The following is a 22,071-nucleotide window of genomic DNA, read 5'->3' on the forward strand; positions in this document are numbered from 1 at the left end:
TTTTTTTTTTTTTTTTTTTTTAGTTTTCTATCATATTTTTTTATTGCAGTGACATTGCATTGTAACATATGTTCCAGGTATGGATCACTGAAGATCAACAGGTGCCAGGCTATTTTTTTAAGATTTATTTTTATTTATGTATATAAAAACTGGGGTGTAGGCCAGAGGTGCGGGGAGTGAGAGGATTCACCAGAGACAGAGGGGAGAGCAGAACAGGCGGATTGACTGAAATACACTGCTGAGGGGAGCAGCAGGTGAGCCAGAAGAGGTCTGTGTGCCATGTGCGTCACCTCCCTGGCGAGGGATCGAACTCATGCTACAGTCGTTGTAGATTGCTTCATAGTGCTGATGCTTAACCCCTTGTACCACCAGGGAGGCCCCAGGTTATTTTTTTTTTAAGTTTTAATATGCTCTAAAGTGTTTAAGAACTCATCTATGTGAAAAACAATGAAGATGATACTGTAAGTCAGAATTTTACTGAGTTGTACATCGTTTTGGAAAAATCTGGCTGCCAAAAAGCCCTTTTGATGCTTAAGGAACCAACAGAACACACCTATTTGCATTTACAGTTATTGTGTGTGGGTACAAATGGCCACTTGCTTGTTGTTTCTACTGTAGATGTATTTTAGCCTTTACATTTTGAAATATATATTATTTTGCCCTCTTCAAAGGTTTGTTCTTTTTAGCCAGGATGTTGTCTTGCTTTACCTGTGTATAGATGGGTCATATTATACGAATTTCATAAAACAGTAAAATATTGGGCCTCCCTGGTGATGCAGGGGTTCAAGTCTCAGTACTATCAAGCTACCCACAGCCACTGGGACCTGACTTCCATCCCCCAGGGAGGGAGCTAACCCACAAGGCACAGCAGACCTCTCCTGCCTGGCCCGCTGCCCCCCTCAGCAGTGCATTTCAGGACATCAGCCTGTTCTGCTCCCCACTCTGTCGCTGGTGAATCCTCTCCCCCACCCATCCCCCTCCAGCTCTGGCCTACACTCCAGTTCTTGTATGCATAAATAAATAAAAAAATAAATCTTTAAAACAGTAAAATATCTATTTGGCATGCATCCAGGGATGCTGGTGCTGATTAAATTGAGAACTGCTAGATCACTCCAAAATCTCCTGTTTGCCTCCCAAGCTACAGTTGACGCTTTGACCACACCACACACAACCTCATTCGCACTTTCAAGGACCCTAGGCGTTTTAAATAAGGACACAGAGGGCGTGGCTGATAATAAAGCCTGCACTATCCTTAGCAATGAAATATTCTGGCCTAGGTGACCTTAATTCACGCTCACCAACGTCCTACAGGACTGGCAAATAAAATTTCTTTCCAAAAGATCATTCTTACCAACGAAGTGGACTATAGTAAAAGTGAAAGCAAAACAAAAATCACTTTATCTTACTGAGTCGCGGCCCTATAGCTTTCCTTGGGAACTTGCAGAAATTCCACAGAGGCAGCCACCACGACGAGAAAGCCCCTATCCCAGTAAAGTGAAGGGACTTGCTCACGGCTGGAAGAAATCATAGTATTCCAAAGCAGGGGTGTAAGACTAAATGGTGTGGTCCATGCTATTGCACCAGTTCCCCTCACCACAGCTTCCAGAGGGGTAAGTCTGTCTCCAGAGCCCAGAGCGCACCAAGCCTGCCAGGCGAGCGCCTAGCCCCGCCCCCTCCCCGCCCACGCCCCGCCCCCAGGGCTGCCCGCGCCAGTGCCTGACTGGCGGCCGGCGCAGGGGGCCTCGCGGGGTCCTTCGCGCGGGCTTCCGACACGCTGCCTGAGCGGGTGTGCGCGCTGCTTCCGGTGTGGGTGACGAGCAGTGGCCGAACAGGAGGACATCAAGGGGCGCTCAGGCAGGGACCATGGCGGACGGCGGCTCGGAGCGGGCAGATGGGCGCATCGTCAAGATGGAGGTGGACTACAGCGCCACGGTGGACCAGCGTCTGCCCGAGTGCGAGAAGCTGGCCAAGGTGAGGTGAGGCCGGCTGGCTGTTGGCGGGCGCCAGGGGCTGAGTCACGGCGCGCAGCCTGTAGGCCTCAGGGGGCCTGCGGGCTGGAGCGCGCATCCCCCCATTGCCTGCCCTGCCGGGGTTGGGGCTGCGTGGGTAGGAGATCCCAGGGCTGCCCGGCCTGGGAGACCCCCCCAGCCGGAGCACCTGGTGCTTCCAGCGCCCCCAGCCCTCCGCCGCACCGATGGTCACTCGCGCCCCGGAGGAGCTGGGGCCCTCTAGTAATTTTTGTTTGTTTTTGCCTTTTCTTGGATACAGCGTCACGTTGACTTTTAAGTTTCTCGAGGATTAGGGAAGCTTCATCATTCAGGCTGGATCAGAGAGTTTCGTTCTGTTCGCCCATGCTGAAATCAGTTTGTGACAAGATGTTTACCGATCGTGGCGTTGTGCCTGGCCTTTGGCCAGAAGGGACAGAAAGTGGTGGTAGGAAGGTGATGGACGCGGAACCCCAGTCCTTAAGGGGTTCGTGTACATAACCTACTAGACAAGTCATGAAAGATGGTGAGTGCCATGCAAGTCTAAAGTGTTCCTGGAACACAGAAGGAAGCCTCATTCTCACTGGTGGGGTAAGGGAAGGTATTGCAGAGAAGGTAACATTTGTGTTGGGTCTTGAAGAATGGTAAGATCGGAATGGGAGGGAGTAATTCCTGGAGGGGGAAGTACAGAAGTAAAGACAAATAGACACTGAAGTCCGAAATAAACTAATTAGAGGAGGTTTTGAACAGTAGTTTAGCCCGATTGCTTATCTGCCGTCGGGATAGAAATTTAACTTGATACCGACCGACATTTATCATTGCCTCCCTGCTATGTGTCAAGCAATTTTGTGTATCATTTTACATATAAAGAAATCAAGGGGTTTTTTTTGTTGTTGTTGTTGTTTTGTTTTTTTGTCCCGTGTTACACTTAGTGATAGAACCAGGATTCAAAACTTGGTTTGCCTAACTGGGTTTAGAGTGCATGTTGAATCAACTCCATCATAGGCTATTGCTCAGGATTATGCTCAGGCCTCAGTAAATACCTTGATCAGTCCAGCCACAAACATTTATTGCTGTTCACCAGGGATGAATTTGGTAATAGAGTTGTTTTTATCCCTTAAGGAGCTTACTGCATAAGTACATTAAAGTGTAATAAATTCAGGGTCAAGAAGAATGTTAAGTGATACTTCACATTTAGTTCTTAGAAAGAAACCTTTTTAATGCCTCTTTTTCCCCAAAAAAGAATTTAATGGGGCTTTATGAAAAGTAAGTGTAGGAAAAGGTGATGAGGCTGGTACACCTGTATTTCTTTTAGGTTCAAGTATACTTGAGGGAGAGGAGCCATAACTTATCCCTGCACTTTCTAGCAGCTGGTCTGAAGAAACATCATCATTTACATAAGGGTGGGGAAACACACTGAGAGTAGCAGGCAAATAACAATAGCTGACATTCATTGGGTACTTTCTACTGTGCTAGACATTAGGTTAAATGTTTTTATGTATTTAATAATTTGATTCTTAGCCCTATGTCATAGTTATTAGTATTTCAAGGCAAGAAAACACAGTAAGAGAAGTTGAGTCCCATTGTGCTGAGGTTATACTGCTAGTAAAGTGGTGGAGCGAGATGCAAATCCGAGGGCTTGTGCCCTCGCCATGCTGTCTTGCCTAGTGAGCCCAGTGTAATGGAAACTGAACTTCTGAGCAATGCTCAGGGGACGGGGGCAGTAACTCTTCACCTCCAGTTAACCTTTGTCAGTTGGGGATGAAGAGACACGTCATCTCTTGTAATTTAAGGGAGAGAGCAGGAATATAGATTTCATACTAAAAACCTGAATATTTGGAAACTAGACACTAATTTGTTCTAAAATACTATTTGAGCCATTATCATGTAGATCAAACAAAGCATACCTACAGGCCAAAGTCAGCACCTGAATCGCCATTTCAGAATTAATAGAATTAAAGTGTCCATAAAGAAGAAATTTGGGGTGATTTTTTTTTTTAGATTTATTTATTTAATGCATACAAGAGCTGGGGTGTAAGCCAGAGGTGGAGGGGGTAGGGGGTAAGAGGATTCACCAGAGACAGAGTGGGGAACAGAACAGGCAGACTGACTGAAATACACTGCTGAGGGGGAGCAGCAGGCAATACAGGAGAGGTCTGCTGCACCATGTGGGTCAGCTCCCTGGCCAGGGGATCAGCTCATGCCACAATGGCTGCCAGCAGCTTCATAGTGCTGAGGCTTAAACCCTTGCACCACCAGGGAGGCCCAAATAAAAAATTTGTTTTAAAGTACAACTGTTTTTAAAACAGACCTGGGAGATAAAACAATTTCTTTTGATAGCCTGTGTGTGCAAGACCTAGTCAGTGCTAGACATTGTGGGGAATATAAAGATTATTAGAACTCTTGCCCTCATATACCTTATATGCCAGTAAGGGTTTGTAAGAAATATTTCACTGCTACAGTTGTCTAGCAATCACATTTATGACATTTACTTAGGACATTGTCATATGATTAAAAAGACAAACTACAAATGCCAAATAGCTTTTTAGGTGTTAAATGGGTAACTGAAGTTTTTAAAACAAGAATATTGGAGCCTGTTAAACTAGATAAAATTAAAGACATTTGGATTCAAGACATTTTTTATTTTTAATGTGAAAGACATTTTGGAGATAAAAATCTTGTGTCTACATATGATGATGGTGCATGGGTGAATTGGTGGTGGAAATTCTATGGGGACTACACCTGAGAAAAGAAAGCAAACATTGCTTAAAAAAAATGATGTAAGGGCCTCCCCGGTGGCGCAGCGGTTGAGCGCTGGGTTGCGAACCTGCCCGCAGCCTCTGCCGCACCGGTTTGATCCCCGGCTGCTGGGCCAAGGTCCCGCATGGCGCGCAGACCTCTCCTGCCGCCTGCTGCTTCCCTCAGCAGTGTTCTTCGGTCCTTCTGCCTGTTCTGCTCCCTGCTCTGGCTCTGGTGAATTCTCTCACCCTCCTGTGCTTCTGACTGTACCCAGTGCTTATATAAATAAATAATAAATCTTTCAATAAATAAATAAATCATATAGGAACTATATGCTGTAAACCAACATTACCTCAATAAAATAATAAAATTAAACTCATTGAATAAAAATTAATTTTTAAAAAATGATGTAAAATATATATATATAAATATAATTTTTAAAAATCATGTGTCTAGAGACTTAAGACCACATGTAGCAGAAGCCTTCCAAGGGCAGACTGAAGTCTAGGCCTGGGTGCTAAAATTGCCGAATCTAAGCTCTCTGACTCTCCTATAGTTGTGATCTAGTACAATTCTGTTTCTATGTCTTCTTTCTTTTTTACTGAAACAATACAAGTTTAAGTACTATACAGGTTTCAGGGGTACAGTTTCTCACCTCAGTGACTGTACATTCTGTATCATTGTCTCAATATTCACTAGCAAATAACAGTAATATTTAAGTCCATATAGTCTTAGCTATTATGCTGATGATATGCATACTATGTCCCGGCATACTTTGGTGCTTTAATACTTATACCAACCCTAGGGGACGGGAAATGTTATTAGGCACATTTCACTGAAGAGAAGATTGAAAGCAGGAGAGAGTTGGTATCTTACCTGAGGTGACAGTGTAAACGGTTCACTGGTTGTTAGCAACTTGAACAAAAGGCCTCTAAGAAAAAGGTCTTTAAAATTTGGATTGGCATTCAATTTCAGCTATTTGTGATTCTTTCTTGACCTTTTTGTTGTTTAAGTTTAACAAATCATTAAAAGATTGGATTCTTTTAACACCCAAACACACACATTTTCTAGACACCCAGCATGTATTTATGTTGAACAAACGCCATCAGTTACCTCAATTACAAGGATTATTTTAATGAGAAAAAATGAGTTACAAAAGTCATGTGTTCTAACAAGTTGGTTTTGATCGCTTGGACCATCTTTTCCTTTGAATTGAAAGGAGGCATCAAGAAGGTAGAATTTTGACAGCTATGGATAGATGTGAAAGACTAGAGGAATATGGTTAGCCTGAGGATTGAAATGGAAGATTGAGAGGGGAAAGTGGGCTGATTAGAGGATCGGGAGGTGTTTTAACAAATAGATGTTCGTGTCCCTCAGATGGCCCTGAATTGTCAGGCATGTAACTTACTACGTCCTACTTACTATGACAGCTAGAATCAGAAATTGTAAGTCATTGAGGTCAACTGAAGTTTAAGTCAGTGTTGATCCATTCAGTGCAAGGAGGTATAAGGGTAGCAACAATAATCAAGCAAGCTCCGGCTCTAAGGGAACTTACAGAACATTTAGGAGACAAGACATATAAATTAATAACTATGGGGCCAACTATTAAGGATATACCAAAGTATCCACGGAAGCACCATTATGCTCTTGGCCAAGTGCAGAAGCTGAGCTACAGTGGTGGACAGTGTAGACATGCCTCTGCTCTCACAGAGTTTACTTTCTAGTGAGATTAGAAAGATGGTAAAAACTTTCTAGAGGCACTAGAAGTTAAGTCTCTACACTATGAAGCTCTTCACAGCCACTGCAGCACAAGTTCAACCCCAGCCAGGGAGCTGACTCACATGGCACAGCAGACCTCTCCTGCCTTGCCTGCTGCTCCCCTCAGCAGTGTATTTCAGTCAATCTGCCTGTTCTGTTCCCCATTCTGTCTATGGTGAATCCTCTCACCCCCTATACCTCTGGCCTGTCCCCCAGTTCATGTATGCATAAATAAAATAAATCTTTAAAAAAAAGACATTCATAGCTTAAAAGTTATCTTGGAAAATAGGGAAACAGATTTTTGAAAAGCCCAAACATTACTTATACCCTTAATTCATAAACTGATTAGTTTCTTTTCATCAATAAAAGAATACTAGTATGTACCATCCGTGAATATCAAGGCAAAATTTTTCATTTATGATTAGAAAAAGTTTCTAAATAAAGCCCTCATCACTTCCTGTTGATTTACAGTTATTAATATATTAAATAAATGCGATTTTTGTGCAGTTTTTGCAAAAACAAAATTGGTTTGTTTTTAATCAAAGTGCTTGATTTCCACTCAGCTATTAAAAAAGATGATCTTGCCTTTTGCAACCTCATAGATGGAACTGAGGTGATTATGCTAAGTGGAATAAGCCAGAAAGTGAAAGACAGTTGCCAGATGGTTTCTCTAGCATGTGGAATATAAATAACCAAAGCAAAACTAACAAATCACAACAAAAATAACTTTTAGACTCAGAAAATATAGTGGTTACCAGAGTCGGGGGGTGTCAGGGAGGCCATCAACCCCAGGGTAAGAAGGGGTGCTACAACTCCGGTGGTGGGTCAGGTGAGACTTACAGCACTTACAGTGTAAGAGTCTTATTAGGATGGCTTATTTGGGTTATTTTAGTCCTGCTGTGTTATCATGTAGGTTCATATTTAAATTTTGTTCTCATTTCTAAATGTATGTCCCAGGGAGACTTGTTTTTGCATATGAGATGGGGTTATCAGTTAACACAAAGGGGTGTATTTCAGTTGGATCAGTGTCTGCTTCAGAGCATGACTTAGTAAAAATAGCTTTTGGGTAGTCTCAGGTGGTCTTCATTTCCTTTAAGCACATTGTTGACTTATTTTTAAAGTTAGTGAAAAACTGAGCCAGGGTTTTCTACCTTTTTCCCTTTTTTTCTCCTTAAAACTTCATGTTTTAAAATAATCATGGTGAACTTAAAAAGAGCATTCATTTTCCCATTTTTAGTCTTCAAAGACTCGTGACTGCCAGTTAAGCATGTGGAGAACAGGTAACAGGTGTCACCACAGTGAGTTGATAAGTCAGAATCCAAAACAAAGCCATGTTTTTCTTGGGTGTTAAGCCATTGCTGTTCTGTATTCTGTTTCTCTTAGGCATTCTGAAATGTTAACAATAGTTTGTGGGCCCCACGTTGGGAATCACTGACTTGTAGAACTCACTGGAGAAGCAAGCACTGTCATGAAAAGGAGAGAAACAAAACAAAAATAGTAATGGGGGTGGTCCCTTTCCTCTAGAATAGGCTGCTCATTTTTTTCTGTCAGGAGCGTCTCATTGTGGAGTAGTTATTGGTATTGTGTTGGTGTTGTTTTGTGTTCATTTTTTATCTTTTGTTTTAGGAAGGAAGACTTCAAGAAGTCATTGAAACTCTTCTCTCTTTGGAAAAACAGACCCGTACTGTAAGTAGATTGTAGTGAAAATCTCAGTCACCATTAATTTCACTTATTTTTTTTCTATTAACTTGTAATGTATTTTCATTCTTACAGGCTTCTGATATGGTGTCTACCTCCCGTATCTTAGTTGCAGTAGTGAAGATGTGCTATGAGGCTAAAGAATGGGATTTACTTAATGAAAATATTATGCTTTTGTCAAAAAGGCGGAGTCAGTTAAAACAAGTGAGTTCACGATTGCTCAAAAAACAAATGTGTTAGCATTTACATAAGGACATTTATAAAAGTATTCTTTGTTTATTGTTTTAAATGACTGTGTTGTCTATAATAGTTTTCCTAATCTTATATCTTTTATTAAACCCTTAACTTATTTTTAAGGCCATTTTCAGACAGATTATTTTCACTATTCATTTCGTTTAAAGATTATATATGTTCTTGTTTTGCTGTCTTTGTGAAGCTGGATTTTCTTTACTGTTTCCTCCTTCTTCTGCCTGAGATATATTTAAATGATGCTTTGTGAAAGTAGATTCTACTTTTTACATTTATATCTCATTTTTGACATGCTGTTCTCTGAGCAGTGTCTGGTTTTTTATATTTTGCTTGCAAATAAAAGAGATAATGACATTGTCACACAGGGTACTTGTGGAGCCAGAAACAGAAATATAGGATTTTTATTCAAATCCCTTATTTTACTGATTACTCAGCTGCTAGACTGAGCTTCGTATTAAGGCTGGGTTAAATTCTTTTATGCAATAAACAAAGTTACTGTAATTGTTCCCTTTTTTGTTTTTAGATAAGTTTCCGTGCATATAAAATTCAGTGTTAAGAATTAACGTATTGGGCCTCCCCGGTGGCGCAGCGGTTGAGCGCTGGGTTGCGAAGCTGCCCGCGGCCTCTGCGGCGCGGGTTCGATCCCCGGCTACTCCCCGGCCACTGGAGGAGGGTCCCACATGGCGCGCAGACCTCTCCTGCCGCCCGCTGCTCCCCTCAGCAGTGTGCTTCGGTCCTTCTGCCTGCTCTGCTCCCCGCTCTGGCTCTGGTGAATTCTCTCACCCTCCCGCACTTCTGACTGTACCCAGTGCATGTATAAACCAACCAAACAAACAAATAATAAATAAATAAATAAGACATGCCTCTAGAAAATTAAAAAAAAAATTAAAAATAAAAAAAAATAAGAATTAACGTATTGAGGCAGTCTAGTACTTTTGAATATGAAATGTATGACTTGAGAGGCCAATATAGATCAACTGTCATTTTCCTTCGATTTTCTAAGATATTTGCTTTCTATGGGTGGAATAATTTTTTTTTTTTTTTTTTTTTTTTTTTTTTTTTAGAGGCATGCTTTATTTTTTTATTTATTTGTTTGCTGGTTTGTTTGTTTGTTTTGTTTATACATGCACTGGGTACAGTCAGAAGCGCGGGAGGGTGAGAGAATTCACCAGAGCCAGAGCGGGGAGCAGAGCAGGCAGAAGGACCGAAGTACACTGCTGAGGGGAGCAGCGGGCGGCAGGAGAGGTCTGCACGCCATGTGGGACCCTCCTCTGGTGGCCGGGGAGCAGCCGGGGATCGAACCGGCGCCGCAGAGGCCGCGCGCAGCTCCGCAACCCAGCGCTCAACCGCCGCGCCACCGGGGAGGCCCTGGGTGGAATAATTTTTAAAGGCCATTTATCTAGAGTTCTTGTGGCAACCTGGGATAAAATAAACAAATAGGTGTTACATATAGTATTAGTACTGTTCAAAACATGTATCCTAAAATAGAGATTTAATTCATAACAAAATATTAGAACTAGTAGAAGGGACTGTTTTATTCTGTTGCCTTTTTTTTTTTTTTTTAAGATTTCTTTATTTATGCCTAGAAGAACTGGGGTGTAGACTAGAGGCAGGGCAGTGAGAGGATGTGGTGAGAGGATTTCCAGAGACAGAATGGGGAGCACAATAGGCAAAGCTACTGAAATACACTAAGGGGAACAGCGGGCGAGACAGGAGAGGCCTGTGAGCTGGCTCCCTGGCTGGGGATCAAACCCAGGCTTTAGAGGTGATGGTGCTGAGACTTAAACCCTACGCCACCAGGGAGGCCCCTCTGTTGCTTTTTCTGGTGGGGAAACTGAAATTTAGTTGTAAAGCTCTTGCAATGTGAAGAAACATGCCATTGACAGTTCTTGTCTTCAAGTAACCTAGTGGTTAGTATGGAATATAAATCATAAGTTATCATAGTCCATTTTTTTTTTTTTTAAGATTTATTTATTTATACAAGAACCGGAGTACAGGCCAGATGTGCGGGAGGGTGAGAAAATTCACCAGAGACAGAGTGGGGAACAGACCAGGCAGACTGACTGAAATATACTGCTGAGGGAAGCAGTGGGCGAGACAGGAGAGGTCTGCTTGCCATGTGGGTTGCTCTGAGGCCAGCGGGGATCGAACCCACACTACAAAGGCTGTGGACAGCTTCAGAGCGCTGTGCTCAACCGCCTGCTCCACCAGGGAGGCCCTATCATAGCACATCTTTAACAAGTGCCGTAAGATTTATTCTTTAAAAGAAAAAATTACGTGCACACACTAGGCAATATATATATGACATGAGAATACTGAAAAGTGCTAAGAGATATGACAGGAGGAAGGGAAAGTATTTGATTTAAGTTTACTGGGTAGACTTTCTTGAAGAAAGAACTCAGAGCCAACCTCACAGTCAGCTGATGATATAACCAAAGCTGGAACTGGGGCTACTCTTTTTGCTGTGACATGTTGTGGAAGGAGCTTAGAAACTCAGCATACATCTTTCCTTTTCCTAGAATTACTACATTTTACATAAAATTTTTCTGTTTTGCTTTATCAGACTTAGAAAGTAATGATTTTTTTAAAATAACCTTTTCTAGGTTGCTTGAAATTAACGGTTTTTAATTAACTGGGGGTAAGCCTTGCTCTAACATCCCAATGGCTTACCCACCTTTTTTTTTTTCTCCCAGAGAGTAGCAGGGTGTTGTCATTAGAATATTAATGTAGTAGTTTTGTTTTTTCCTTTTCACCCCATCTAGTTTTGTAAATGTATTTTTTGCACAGCTTTTAGAATTATTGAGTTGCTGCCCTTATAGAAATCATTATTATAACCAGTTTTAGAGGGATCATGTTTTGTGATATACCAGGTGTCCCAGAGCCATGCACTTCCTGAAGGAGTTATATTTTACAATGAAACCTTTGCTTTCTGGAACTCCTAGGTCTCCAAACTGCCAGTTTTTTAGGTAATTTAAAAAAAAAAATCTCAGCTACATGAACATTAAATGTTTTTCAAGGAAATCTTTGCAAGATATATCCTACAATTTTTTTGTCCATTTTATTGAGGTGTAACTGATAACTTAATATCTTTTCCTTTTCTGCTATCTCTACCAAAGAGTGCTTACTGTAATCATCATTTTCTTGATGACAAAGAGTCCTAGTTATTATTATAATGATTGTTGGATGCGGTTCAGAATCTAGAATAGGGGTTGGCGAATGATGGGTTCACAGACCAAAACCTACCATCTTTGTGGATAAAACTGTTGAAAGACAACTACTCCCAGTGTCGAATGTTGACCATATAGCTTGGGGATTACAAAGGCAGAGTTGAATAGTTGTCACATATACCCCGTGGCTCCCAAAGTCTAAAATATTTACAAAAATATACATAAAATGTTTGCTGACCACTGACCTAGATCATAGAATATTAAAGCTGAAGGAAATGTAATCCAGCCTGCTTATAACCTGTGGGGAAACTGGGCAAGAGCTGCAGTGACTTGCCATGTCACGTTTCACTGAGGTGAGTGTAGGTGCTGGGCTTCCTCCTCCCCACTCCGATGACCAAACTGTTTGACCTTTACCTTTGCCACCGACTCTTAACTCCCTTAGCCACAGTAACTGTCATGGCTTCACTGCCCTCACAGCTACTGTTGGTCTGTGCTTCTCTTGCCCACCACCTTGTTTTCCTTTAGTCTGCTGCCACTTCTTCCATGCATCTCTGCTTGGCTGCAAAAAAAAAAAAAAAACCCACAACTAGCTAATAAACCTCCCGATAGATATTGCCAGACATAGCTCCTCAACCTCTCCTTCCGTGAAGTCAGTTCACCAGTGGTAGTGAGGAGTGGTGAAGTCTGTGACTGAGAGCTCTTCCTAACCTTTATTCATTTGTTACTGGGCGTTCAGTACTTTTTGGCTATCAGGGAGACTTTGATGTTCTTGTATAGGCATTTCAGTGTCTGGAGTTGCTTGGGAAGGCCATATTTGACTCTAACACTTCATCAATAAAATAAATTTTTCCTGTATGAGTAATTTTATTTATGAATGGTTTTTATTATTTTAGGCTGTTGCAAAAATGGTACAGCAGTGCTGTACTTACGTCGAGGAAATCACAGATCTTCCAATCAAGCTTCGATTAATCGATACTCTACGAATGGTGACAGAAGGAAAGGTAAGTTTTTTGCTGTCATTACTCATAGTGACAAGTATTGTCTAATTTGTATTCAGCGATACTTACATATTTAGAGATTTTATATAAGTATGTATGTGTCTATTTTTTAAGACAAAATACTTAAAAAAATTCATCACCTTAGTTCAACCAGAATCTTAGTACATCTCCTTGTAATGTCTTCTCATATGCAAATGAGTATGTTTAAATAGCGATAGTCTTGGAATATCCAGATTTTTCTAGGAATTAGTGATCTTAGCCCAAATTTATATTTGGTAATAATGAATTAAAGATACTATTAATTAATTTTTCACCCTGACCTAGATTTGCTTGAAAATTTTCTTTGAGATAGCTAGGGTTTAATTTTAAAATTAATAGAACATTTACAGCATAAGATTAATTTTCAAAACTTCACTCTCTTGCCAGAATCTTTTTGTATTTCTTCCAGCGCCTTTCCCCACTCTCCCCTTTAGTCTCATGTCTCTAAAAAGGGCAAGTATGGAATGATGATTGTGGTGAACATGTTTCTTTTCTAGGTAGATTTTTATAATTTGAGGATAGACTCTTCACTCTTTGACTGCCAATTTGGCTTTGTGTATATTTACTGAACGCCTGTGTTGTGCTAGGTCAAAGTGAGGCAAGATCCTTTTTTACCTCAAGGCAGTCACTGTCACAGAAGACAAAGACACAGGGATAGTTGATGAGCCCTGTCATGGCAGTAGCTGTGTGTCCTTTGTTTCTGACAGGCTGAGGTGCGCCCAAAACCTCAAAGAATTGGTCATGGCCAAACTGACTTTAAGAATGAATAAAAGTTCTACAGGGTGGGTGGGGAGTAGGGGAAAGTGCATTTTATACACAGGGGGAATTACATACAGAACTGCCAAGGGAAGAAACGCATGGTGGATTTAGCAAGCTGTAAGTGCTTTTTTATTATTAGAGATTCAAGTTTTGGGGCTTTTTTTTTTTTTTTTTTTTTTTTGAGATTGCACCACCTTTGGAGGTGCAATAGGGCAAGGGGCTTGTTCCACACCAAATACTAAGGGGGTAGGCAGGCCTAGGTCAGTAAATTAGTTCCCTGGTCTATTATTAGGCTGTAGTCCTGTACTTACAATGTTTAATTTGTTGGAAGTTATAAATCCATTAATGTTATTTATAGCTATAAGAAAGGTTCACAACTTTAATACTTTGCAATATCAGATATTTGTAAAGCAAGTAGTCTTGTATTTAAAAAATAAGTCAGGGAGCCTCCCTGGTGGCACCGGACTTAAAGTTTCACTACTGTCACGCTGTCGCCAGCCACTGCACCACTAGTTCAGCGAGCTGACCTACATGGCACAACAGACCTCGCCTGTCTCACCCGCTGCTCCCCTCAGCAGTGTATCTCAGTAGATCTTCCTGCTCTGCTCCCTATTCTGTCTCTGGTGAATCCTCTCACCCTTCCCCCCACACCCCTGTAGCCTATACCCCAGTTCTTGTATGCAGAAGTAAACAAAAATAAATCTTAAAATGTTAAAAAAAAAAAAAAAAGCCAGAATCACAGTATTGGTGGAACTGTAGATACTGGACTGCATGCTCTCTTTGTAAAGTGTGCTATTTTTCAAAAATCTTTTTAAAGACAGTTTACATTTTCTTTCCAATCCTTTTAAAAGGCAGTGTCATTTATGTAGAACTGTGGTCCAGTTATTTATTAATCGCTGTGATTTCATATTTAGCTTCTCATAGTAAAGTTGCAGATATTTCTATAGGAATTTTGATAATATAAATTTCTTGTATTTGTAGATTTATGTTGAAATAGAGCGTGCTCGACTGACTAAAACATTAGCAACTATAAAAGAACAAAATGGTGATGTGAAGGAGGCAGCCTCCATTTTACAAGAATTACAGGTGGGTGCTATGTTTTAGAGTGTGTGAAACTTTATATTTAGTCTGCTCTATTTACTTATGGAAATAATTTATTTCCACAAACGTTGATCTTTTTACTGGCGCTATTGTTTTACTTTTAAATTTTGTTTTTGATCAGGAGGATTATGTGCCTCGTGATTTAACATCCCCAGTAAAATACTCTTGCCCAAAAAAATGAATCCCAATTATATAGCTTCTAGGTTTAGCTACCAGTTTATAGGATATATTTGGAGGGAGAAGTTTATTAAATGATAACCCAGGGATGTGATCAGCAAAATTCATACTTTAGGAAACTATGGGATAATGCACTTGATTTATGTCAACAAAGGAAAAAAGACAAGAAGCACATCTACCAGTTGCAAAGAGTTAGCCTTATTTGGATTCTGATTCAATTTAAAAAATAAATGAAGACTATTGGCAACATCCTAGATAATTTGGTAATAAAAAGAATTCTTAGGTATGCTCTTTTTTTTTTCTAAGTCTTAGAGACACATAATGAAATATTAAATATAATTTGTTGTCAGAAATTTGCTTCAAAAGTATTTGACATGGAGCCTCCCTGGTGGCGCAGGGGTTGAAGTCTCAGCGCTGTCAAGCTATTGCCAGCCACTGTGGCATGAGTTCTATCCCCAGCCAGGGAGCTGACCCACACATGGCACAGCAGACCTCTCTTGTCTTGCCCGCTGCTCCCCTCAGCAGTGTATTTCAGTAGATTCATCTGTTGTGCTCCCCACTCTGTCTCTGGTGAATCCTCTCACCCCTCCTCACACACACACCTGGCCTATACCCCAGTTCTTGTATGCATAAATAAATAAAAATCTTTTTTAAAAAAAGTATTTGACATGGAGGGAGGAAAATGATTTATAAATAAAACATTGATGAATAAAAAAATCACAAAACAATGAAGTAAAATATCTTCAAACCAAATAATAATGATATCCTTATTTAATTCTACATTGTAAATGAGCCATTCTAGACTTTTAAATTCATTTATACTATTTTGTATTAATAACAAATATTGTAGAAGAATCATTTTCCATAGTGTTTGATGTGATTCTTTATGCTGTATTTGTGTATGGTCTGTGTTAACTCCACATTCTCTAACCATTAGGAATCTTATTAGCCTTACCTGAAATTTGAAGACTAGTGCCTTATTTTATGGTGTGATTTCAACTATTACATAAATAGAAAGTCTGCAACTGGTATCTTTTTTCTTACTGAGAATTGCAGTGTCCTCATTAGCTATTAGAAAAATGCAAATTAAAACTACAGTGAGTTTCCACTTTATACCTATTAGAAACTCTAAAATTTGAAAAATACTGATATAACACCAAGTGCTGGCAGGGATGCAAAGCAACTAGAGCCCTCATTATGCTGCTATTGGGAATGCAAAATGGTGCAGCCATTTGGAAAACAGTTCAGCAGATCTTTATACAGTCAGGCACACCTACCATATGACCCAGTGGTCCCACTCCTGTGTACCCAAGAGAAATTAAAACTTACTTCACACAAAACTTGTTTACTGATACTCAGAGTTGCTTTGTTGTGGTAGGCAAAAGATGGAACCAGCCAAGATGGCGTTCTGGAGATGAGTAGAAAATCTAGTTCATACAATAGAATGCTGCTTGGTTATAAAAAAAAAAAAAAAGAATGAACTGAAAAAGGCAAGGATACGGGAATGAGTTACTGGATAGATACAACAATTTCAATGGATTCTTACTATTCCACTTAGCATTATGCTGAGTGGACAAAGGCAGTTTCAAAAGATTGCATACTATGTATAACATTCTTAAAAAGAGTAGGTGTGATAGAAAACATTGATTTTTAGGCGTTGCAGAGTGAGGAAGGTATGACAAAAGGGAGTTGTGTGAGGGAGTTTTTGGGGTGCTAGAACTGTTCTGTATCTTTTTCCTTTTTTTATGGACTGTTTAATATTTTCATTGTGATAGTGTTTATACACACCTCCAAATGTGCTAAAATTCATAGAACTTTATATGAAAGGGGGGAAAAGTCATTTTACTGTATAATCTTATTGTTTTTTTTTTTGCCATTGTAATTTCCTGGAGAAAGCTAACTTTTTGTATTATTGTCATCATTCTTCCCATATAGTGAAGATCCTTATTTTTTACAAGGGTGCATATTTTAATACCTGATTTCATTGCAGTTTTTAAAATTACTAAATCACTTTTGGGGACTTTACCAGGTGGAAACCTACGGGTCAATGGAAAAGAAAGAGCGAGTGGAATTTATTTTGGAGCAAATGAGGCTCTGCCTAGCTGTGAAGGATTATATTCGCACACAAATCATCAGCAAGAAAATTAATACCAAGTTTTTCCAGGAAGAAAATACAGAGGTAATCATATCTCTTACTGTAAATTTACTTTAAAAGTAGTTGGGGGTGGGTGTAGACTATAAGCTCCAATTTCTTTTTTCATTTCTTTTTTTCAGAAATTAAAGTTGAAATACTATAACTTAATGATTCAACTGGATCAGCATGAGGGCTCCTATTTGTCTATTTGTAAGCACTACAGAGCAATATATGACACTCCTTGTATACAAGCAGAAAGTGAAAAGTGGCAACAGGTAAGAATCTTTTCTTTTACTTGACATTGACACTTATTAGGAAGAATTTAAATTTTTAAAATTTATTTTGAAATAACTAACTTCAGTAATTTTATGTAATTGGATGGTGCTGCTTCTATTAAGACCTAGCATTACCTTGGAAAATTACTTTATAAAGCTAAATTAAATAGCTTATATTTATAATTGTACATATTGTACATGTATTTGCTGTTGATTTATTATGAGAGCTATTTCTTTATATACTTGTCAAGAAAATGTCACCCTGGGTTACTAGTCAAATTATCAAAGGTTTATTGTCATAATTTTATGAAAACTAAATATTGCAGGAAGATAACTATGAATTGGGCAGCCTGGAAAGAATTTTTCCCCTTATACGTTATAATTATGTTGTACAACTTTTTTAGGCTCTGAAAAGTGTTGTCCTTTATGTTATCTTGGCTCCTTTTGACAACGAACAGTCAGATTTGGTTCATCGAATAAGTGGTGATAAGAAGTTAGAAGAAATTCCTAAATACAAGTAAGTATTTTTTAAAATTAGTACATCTCAGTAGAAACACCGGTTTATAATGAGTATGGTATATTTCGGTAGAAATGCCATTTGGAGAGAAAATTGGTTGAGTATAGATTTCTTAATTAGAATTAGTTGTCTGCAGATTCTATTCAAGAATATATCTGGAGAAAATGAAGTGAAATTTTTTTAGCACTGTATTAGAAATTATTGTAATTAGATTATAGCATACTTCATTCTAAACCACTTATCAAGAAATTTTATTTTAAACTCACTTTAGCAGCTTTTGTTTAGGGCTTTGTAATGTTCAGAAATACTTTTGAAAATTTACGACATAAAACAGATATTAGACAAAAGCACAATGGATTTTTTATTAATCATTTTACAGCCAGTTATTCCAGAGATTGTCAAATAGAATAATGAGAGAGCAGTTTATTTAGTGCTAATCTGCTCTGTTTGAGTTACTGTGGTAAAAATGATGGCAAAGTTGGCAGAACAAATGACAATCAACATGTATCTTGTTTTAAATAAAAATGTATAAAAACAGCCTTTGTTGATACTAAAATTTTGCTCTGTATTAGATGTTAATTTTTATAGATTTGAAATATTAAGTTTTATGCAATTTGCAGGGATCTTTTAAAACTTTTTACCACAATGGAGTTGATGCGTTGGTCCACACTTGTTGAAGACTATGGAATGGAATTAAGAAAAGGTTCTTTGGAGAGTCCGGCAACTGATGTTTTTGGTTATACAGAGGAAGGTGAAAAAAGGTGGAAAGACTTGAAGAACAGAGTTGTTGAACATGTAAGAATCTGGCATGAGAACAATGACAGTTTAGAAGTAAACTTTGAGCAGAAACTGTTTTACTTTTCAGGTTTGATAATTGAATGTTTTTTTTTTTTTAATATTGTATCTTTCATTCCTTACTTCAGGATTTTTTCCCACCTCAGTCTAGTGGTAGTGTAAATTTGTTATTGAAAGTTTTGTTACAAATTTCTCAAAGCTTAGCAGAATTTGTTTCATCCCTCTTATTCCCCCCCCCCCCATTCCCTTTTTGGCTTTTCAGAGAAGATAGCCGTGTTTTATTATTTTTTTTTAATTATTTTTTTAAAATAAATTTTACTTTTATTGCCCATACAATTGCAACCCCCTTATTTTGACCCCAATCCCTCCCCTCCTCCCACCCCCCATAGAGTGTCTCTGGTTCATAGTTTTTTGTTGATTTTGATTTTCACTTTCTTATAGTTATTCATTTTCCTGGTCCCTTATTTAAGTTTTCTAGATTTGTGCTATGAGTGAGACCATCCGGTATTTTTCTTTTTCTTTCTGGCTTATTTCTCTGAGCATGATCCCTTCCAGTGCCATCCATGTTGCTGCAAATTGCATATGTTTATTTCTTTTGAATGCTGAGTAATATTCCATGGTGTATATGCACCACATCTTCTTGATCCAGTCATCTATTTTTGGGCATTTGGGCTGTTTCCAAAGCTTAGCTATTGTAAACAGTGCTGCTATAAACATAGGGGTGCAGGTGCTCTTTGGAATTGATGTTTCTGTGTCCTTTGAGTAAACACCTAGGAGTGGAATTGCTGGATCATACGGAAGCTCTATGTAAGATAGCCATGTTTTAATATGCTTCATTTTGAGAGCCCCTCTTAATACTTTTAAACATACAAAGCAGAAGGAATTTCTTAAGGATTTGGGGGGGGTGAGTTTGTGTGGCGGGGGTGGGGGGGCGGTTTCTGTTCATTACTCACTTGGTAGTCTTGGAAACACATCATAAACCTGAACTTTGATCTTGGTGTTACTACAAATTGAATTATATCAGTATGCACATAATGGCTATTATGATCCATCTAGATGCCAGACACTGTACAGAGTGCTGGGACTTGTAAGAGAAGATGTGATCCCTACCTGCAAGCAATTTAAAAATAAATCATAAGTAGGGGCGGTCTCCCTGGTGGCCTAGGGGTTAAGTCTCAGCACTATAACTGCTATGACCTGAGTTCGATTCCTGGTCAGGGAGCCAACCCACGTGGCACAGCAGACCTTTCCTGTCTCTCCTGCTGCTCCTCTCAGCAGTGGATTTCAGGAGATCTGCCTGCTCTGCTCCCCACTCTGTCTCTGGTGAATTCTCTCCCCCCTCGCCCCTGCACATCTGGCCTGCACCCCAGCTCGTGTATGCATAAATAAGTAAATGTTTACAAAAATTAATCATAAGTAAAGCTGTATTTATAAGTAAAAAATAGGTATCGTGGTACAAGTAAATGTAGAGTAAAGCATACGGAGAGGATTGATTGAGTCTACTTGGAGGAATAGTTGAGGTAGAATCAAAGGAATTGATGGATGAGGTAAAATTTGTAAGAAGAGGATGTGGTTGGCAGGCAGACAAGAGATAGCAGGCCCTTTAAGGAGAGATAATCTGAGCAAGGGCAAGGAGCCCCAGACTGGCAGGGAAACCTGGGGAAAAAGGGCACAGCTGAATGGAAAAGGGAGATGAAGAAGGGTCTGGATCATAACAAAGTTTCTACACCCCCAGAGTGAAACAGTGGGGATAATAATGAGGTTTGTATTTTACAAAGATCTCTCTGGGAATAAATGTGGAGAATGGATTTGGAGAGGTATCGTCCTGGAGGAGAAGAGACTAGTTAAAGTGCGGGTATGGACTTGAATTAAGGCAGTTAACCAAGGGGTTGAGGGAGAATGGATGTAATAGCACTATTTTAAGAGAGACGACATTAAGAAAAGAATTTCTAGGGCCTCCCTGGTGGCGCAAGGGGTTAAGACACAACCTATGAAGCTGTCCACAGCCACTACAGCACGAGTTCCGTCCCCGGCCAGGGAGCTACCCACATGGTGCAGCAGACCTCTCCTGTCTCCCCACTGCTCCCCTCAGCAGTGTGTTTCAGTCGATCTGCCTGTTCTGTTCCCCACTCTGGTGAATCCTCTCACCCCCACACCTCTGGCCTCTACCCCAGTTCTTGTATGAATAAATAAATAATTTTTTTAAAAAAAAAGAAGAGTCTCTAACGTCAGCACCATTTCCAGTGAGAAGTGGGAAGTGCAAGTTGCCCTTAGGTAGCTATAATGTTGACAGAGTGAGTGGTGTTTGGGATGACCTCGGTATATCTTAATTGTGCCTTTTAAACTTTTGTGTCATAATTAGAAAAGCTTAACTTTGAATTCTTTCACTTAGCAAAAATAATTTAGTACAGTCATAATTTTAAACCACTTATTTGGTGACGATAAGCCTATATTTTGACTACATATTTTTTTAAGGGAGTTGTGGAGGATATGCAAATAACCTATAATTTCAGAAACCAGAATACCTAAGTATCATTCCAGTGGTGGGCTATAGAAAAGTGAGAGCTCTGAGTCTGACATCTTAACTGGATATGAAAACAAATGGACTTTTAGACTCACTGATAACTGCCCTCTCTCCTTTCCCCAGAATATTAGAATAATGGCCAAGTATTACACAAGGATAACAATGAAGAGGATGGCACAACTCCTGGATCTGTCTGTTGATGTGAGTAGTAACCAACATTGAGTCATACGTGGCCAATTATTTTGAATATCAGTTGACTTGTAAAAGTCCAGTGAGAAAGTGTTGTTTTGTTATTTAAGAATTTAGTTCAGGTAATACACAGTTTCTCCATGTTACATTGAGTACCAAAAAGTAGCCTGCTACGTCTAGTATATAGTTACATTAATATTATTTGTATGGTTAAATCTTTACTTAAGTAAATATGTTAGTCTTTGGGTTGATTGACTTGAAGTCCAAGCTGTATGTTTCTGTTGTAGATGTGTCTTATTCCCAGAAGTGAGGTACAGAAATAAAAGATGTGAGGGAGACGTGATTGCAGTTCACCTGGAGATATCCCGGGACACATAGACGAGTACTGTGTTCAAGTACTGGGTTTCGTGTCATTGTGAGTGTGCAGGGAGGCAGATTCAGACTCTGCCTGGCTCTGAGGGGACTCAGATTCTCGTCATTCCTTTGGTGCTCAGTGACATAAGTATATTATCACAGGAAAGCAGCAGTTGCTAACTGTTCATGATGAATTTTAGCTCTGTGTAGTCCTGGATGAAGAGTTTAGGAAATGTATTCTTTGAATTTTGTTTATGGTCTATAATCATTTTGTCTTAATCCAATTTGTCTTTCTTTCTCGCAGGAGTCAGAGGCTTTTCTCTCGAATCTGGTAGTTAACAAGACCATCTTTGCTAAAGTAGACAGGTTGGCAGGAATTATCAACTTCCAGAGACCCAAGGATCCAAATAATTTATTAAATGACTGGTCTCAGAAACTGAACTCATTGATGTCTCTAGTTAACAAAACTACACACCTCATAGCCAAAGAGGAGATGATACATAATCTACAATAAGGGCCCCAATGCCCCTAATAATTTTAGGAAAGAGTTAAAATTGGAAATTATTAAAAAAAAAAAAAAAGGACTCTTATGGTGTATATGTTGGGGTTGGTG

The 22,071-nt window shown here is 39.5% G+C and overlaps 1 protein-coding gene across 2 annotated transcripts; it reads left to right on the forward strand.

Annotated features, from left to right (window-relative positions):
- Window positions 1-1,742: 1,742 nt before the first annotated feature.
- On the forward strand, window positions 1,743-21,972 carry PSMD12 (proteasome 26S subunit, non-ATPase 12; the record flags this gene model as incomplete). 2 transcript variants are annotated; one of them, XM_084236513.1, is made up of 11 exons in its annotated part: window positions 1,743-1,971; window positions 8,109-8,168; window positions 8,256-8,384; window positions 12,490-12,597; window positions 14,374-14,478; window positions 16,700-16,849; window positions 16,945-17,079; window positions 17,484-17,596; window positions 18,217-18,391; window positions 21,039-21,116; window positions 21,763-21,972. In XM_084236513.1, exons 1-11 carry the CDS (start codon window positions 1,864-1,866, stop codon window positions 21,970-21,972), a joined length of 1,371 nt encoding a protein of 456 aa, XP_084092639.1. In that variant the 5' UTR covers window positions 1,743-1,863. The 2 variants fall into 2 exon arrangements, with proteins under 2 accessions (XP_084092639.1, XP_084092640.1); XM_084236514.1 differs by lacking the exon at window positions 8,109-8,168.
- Window positions 21,973-22,071: the final 99 nt, after the last annotated feature.

This window comes from Talpa europaea (genome assembly GCF_964194135.1).
Source record: "Talpa europaea genome assembly, chromosome: 7".
NCBI lineage: Eukaryota > Metazoa > Chordata > Mammalia > Eulipotyphla > Talpidae > Talpa > Talpa europaea.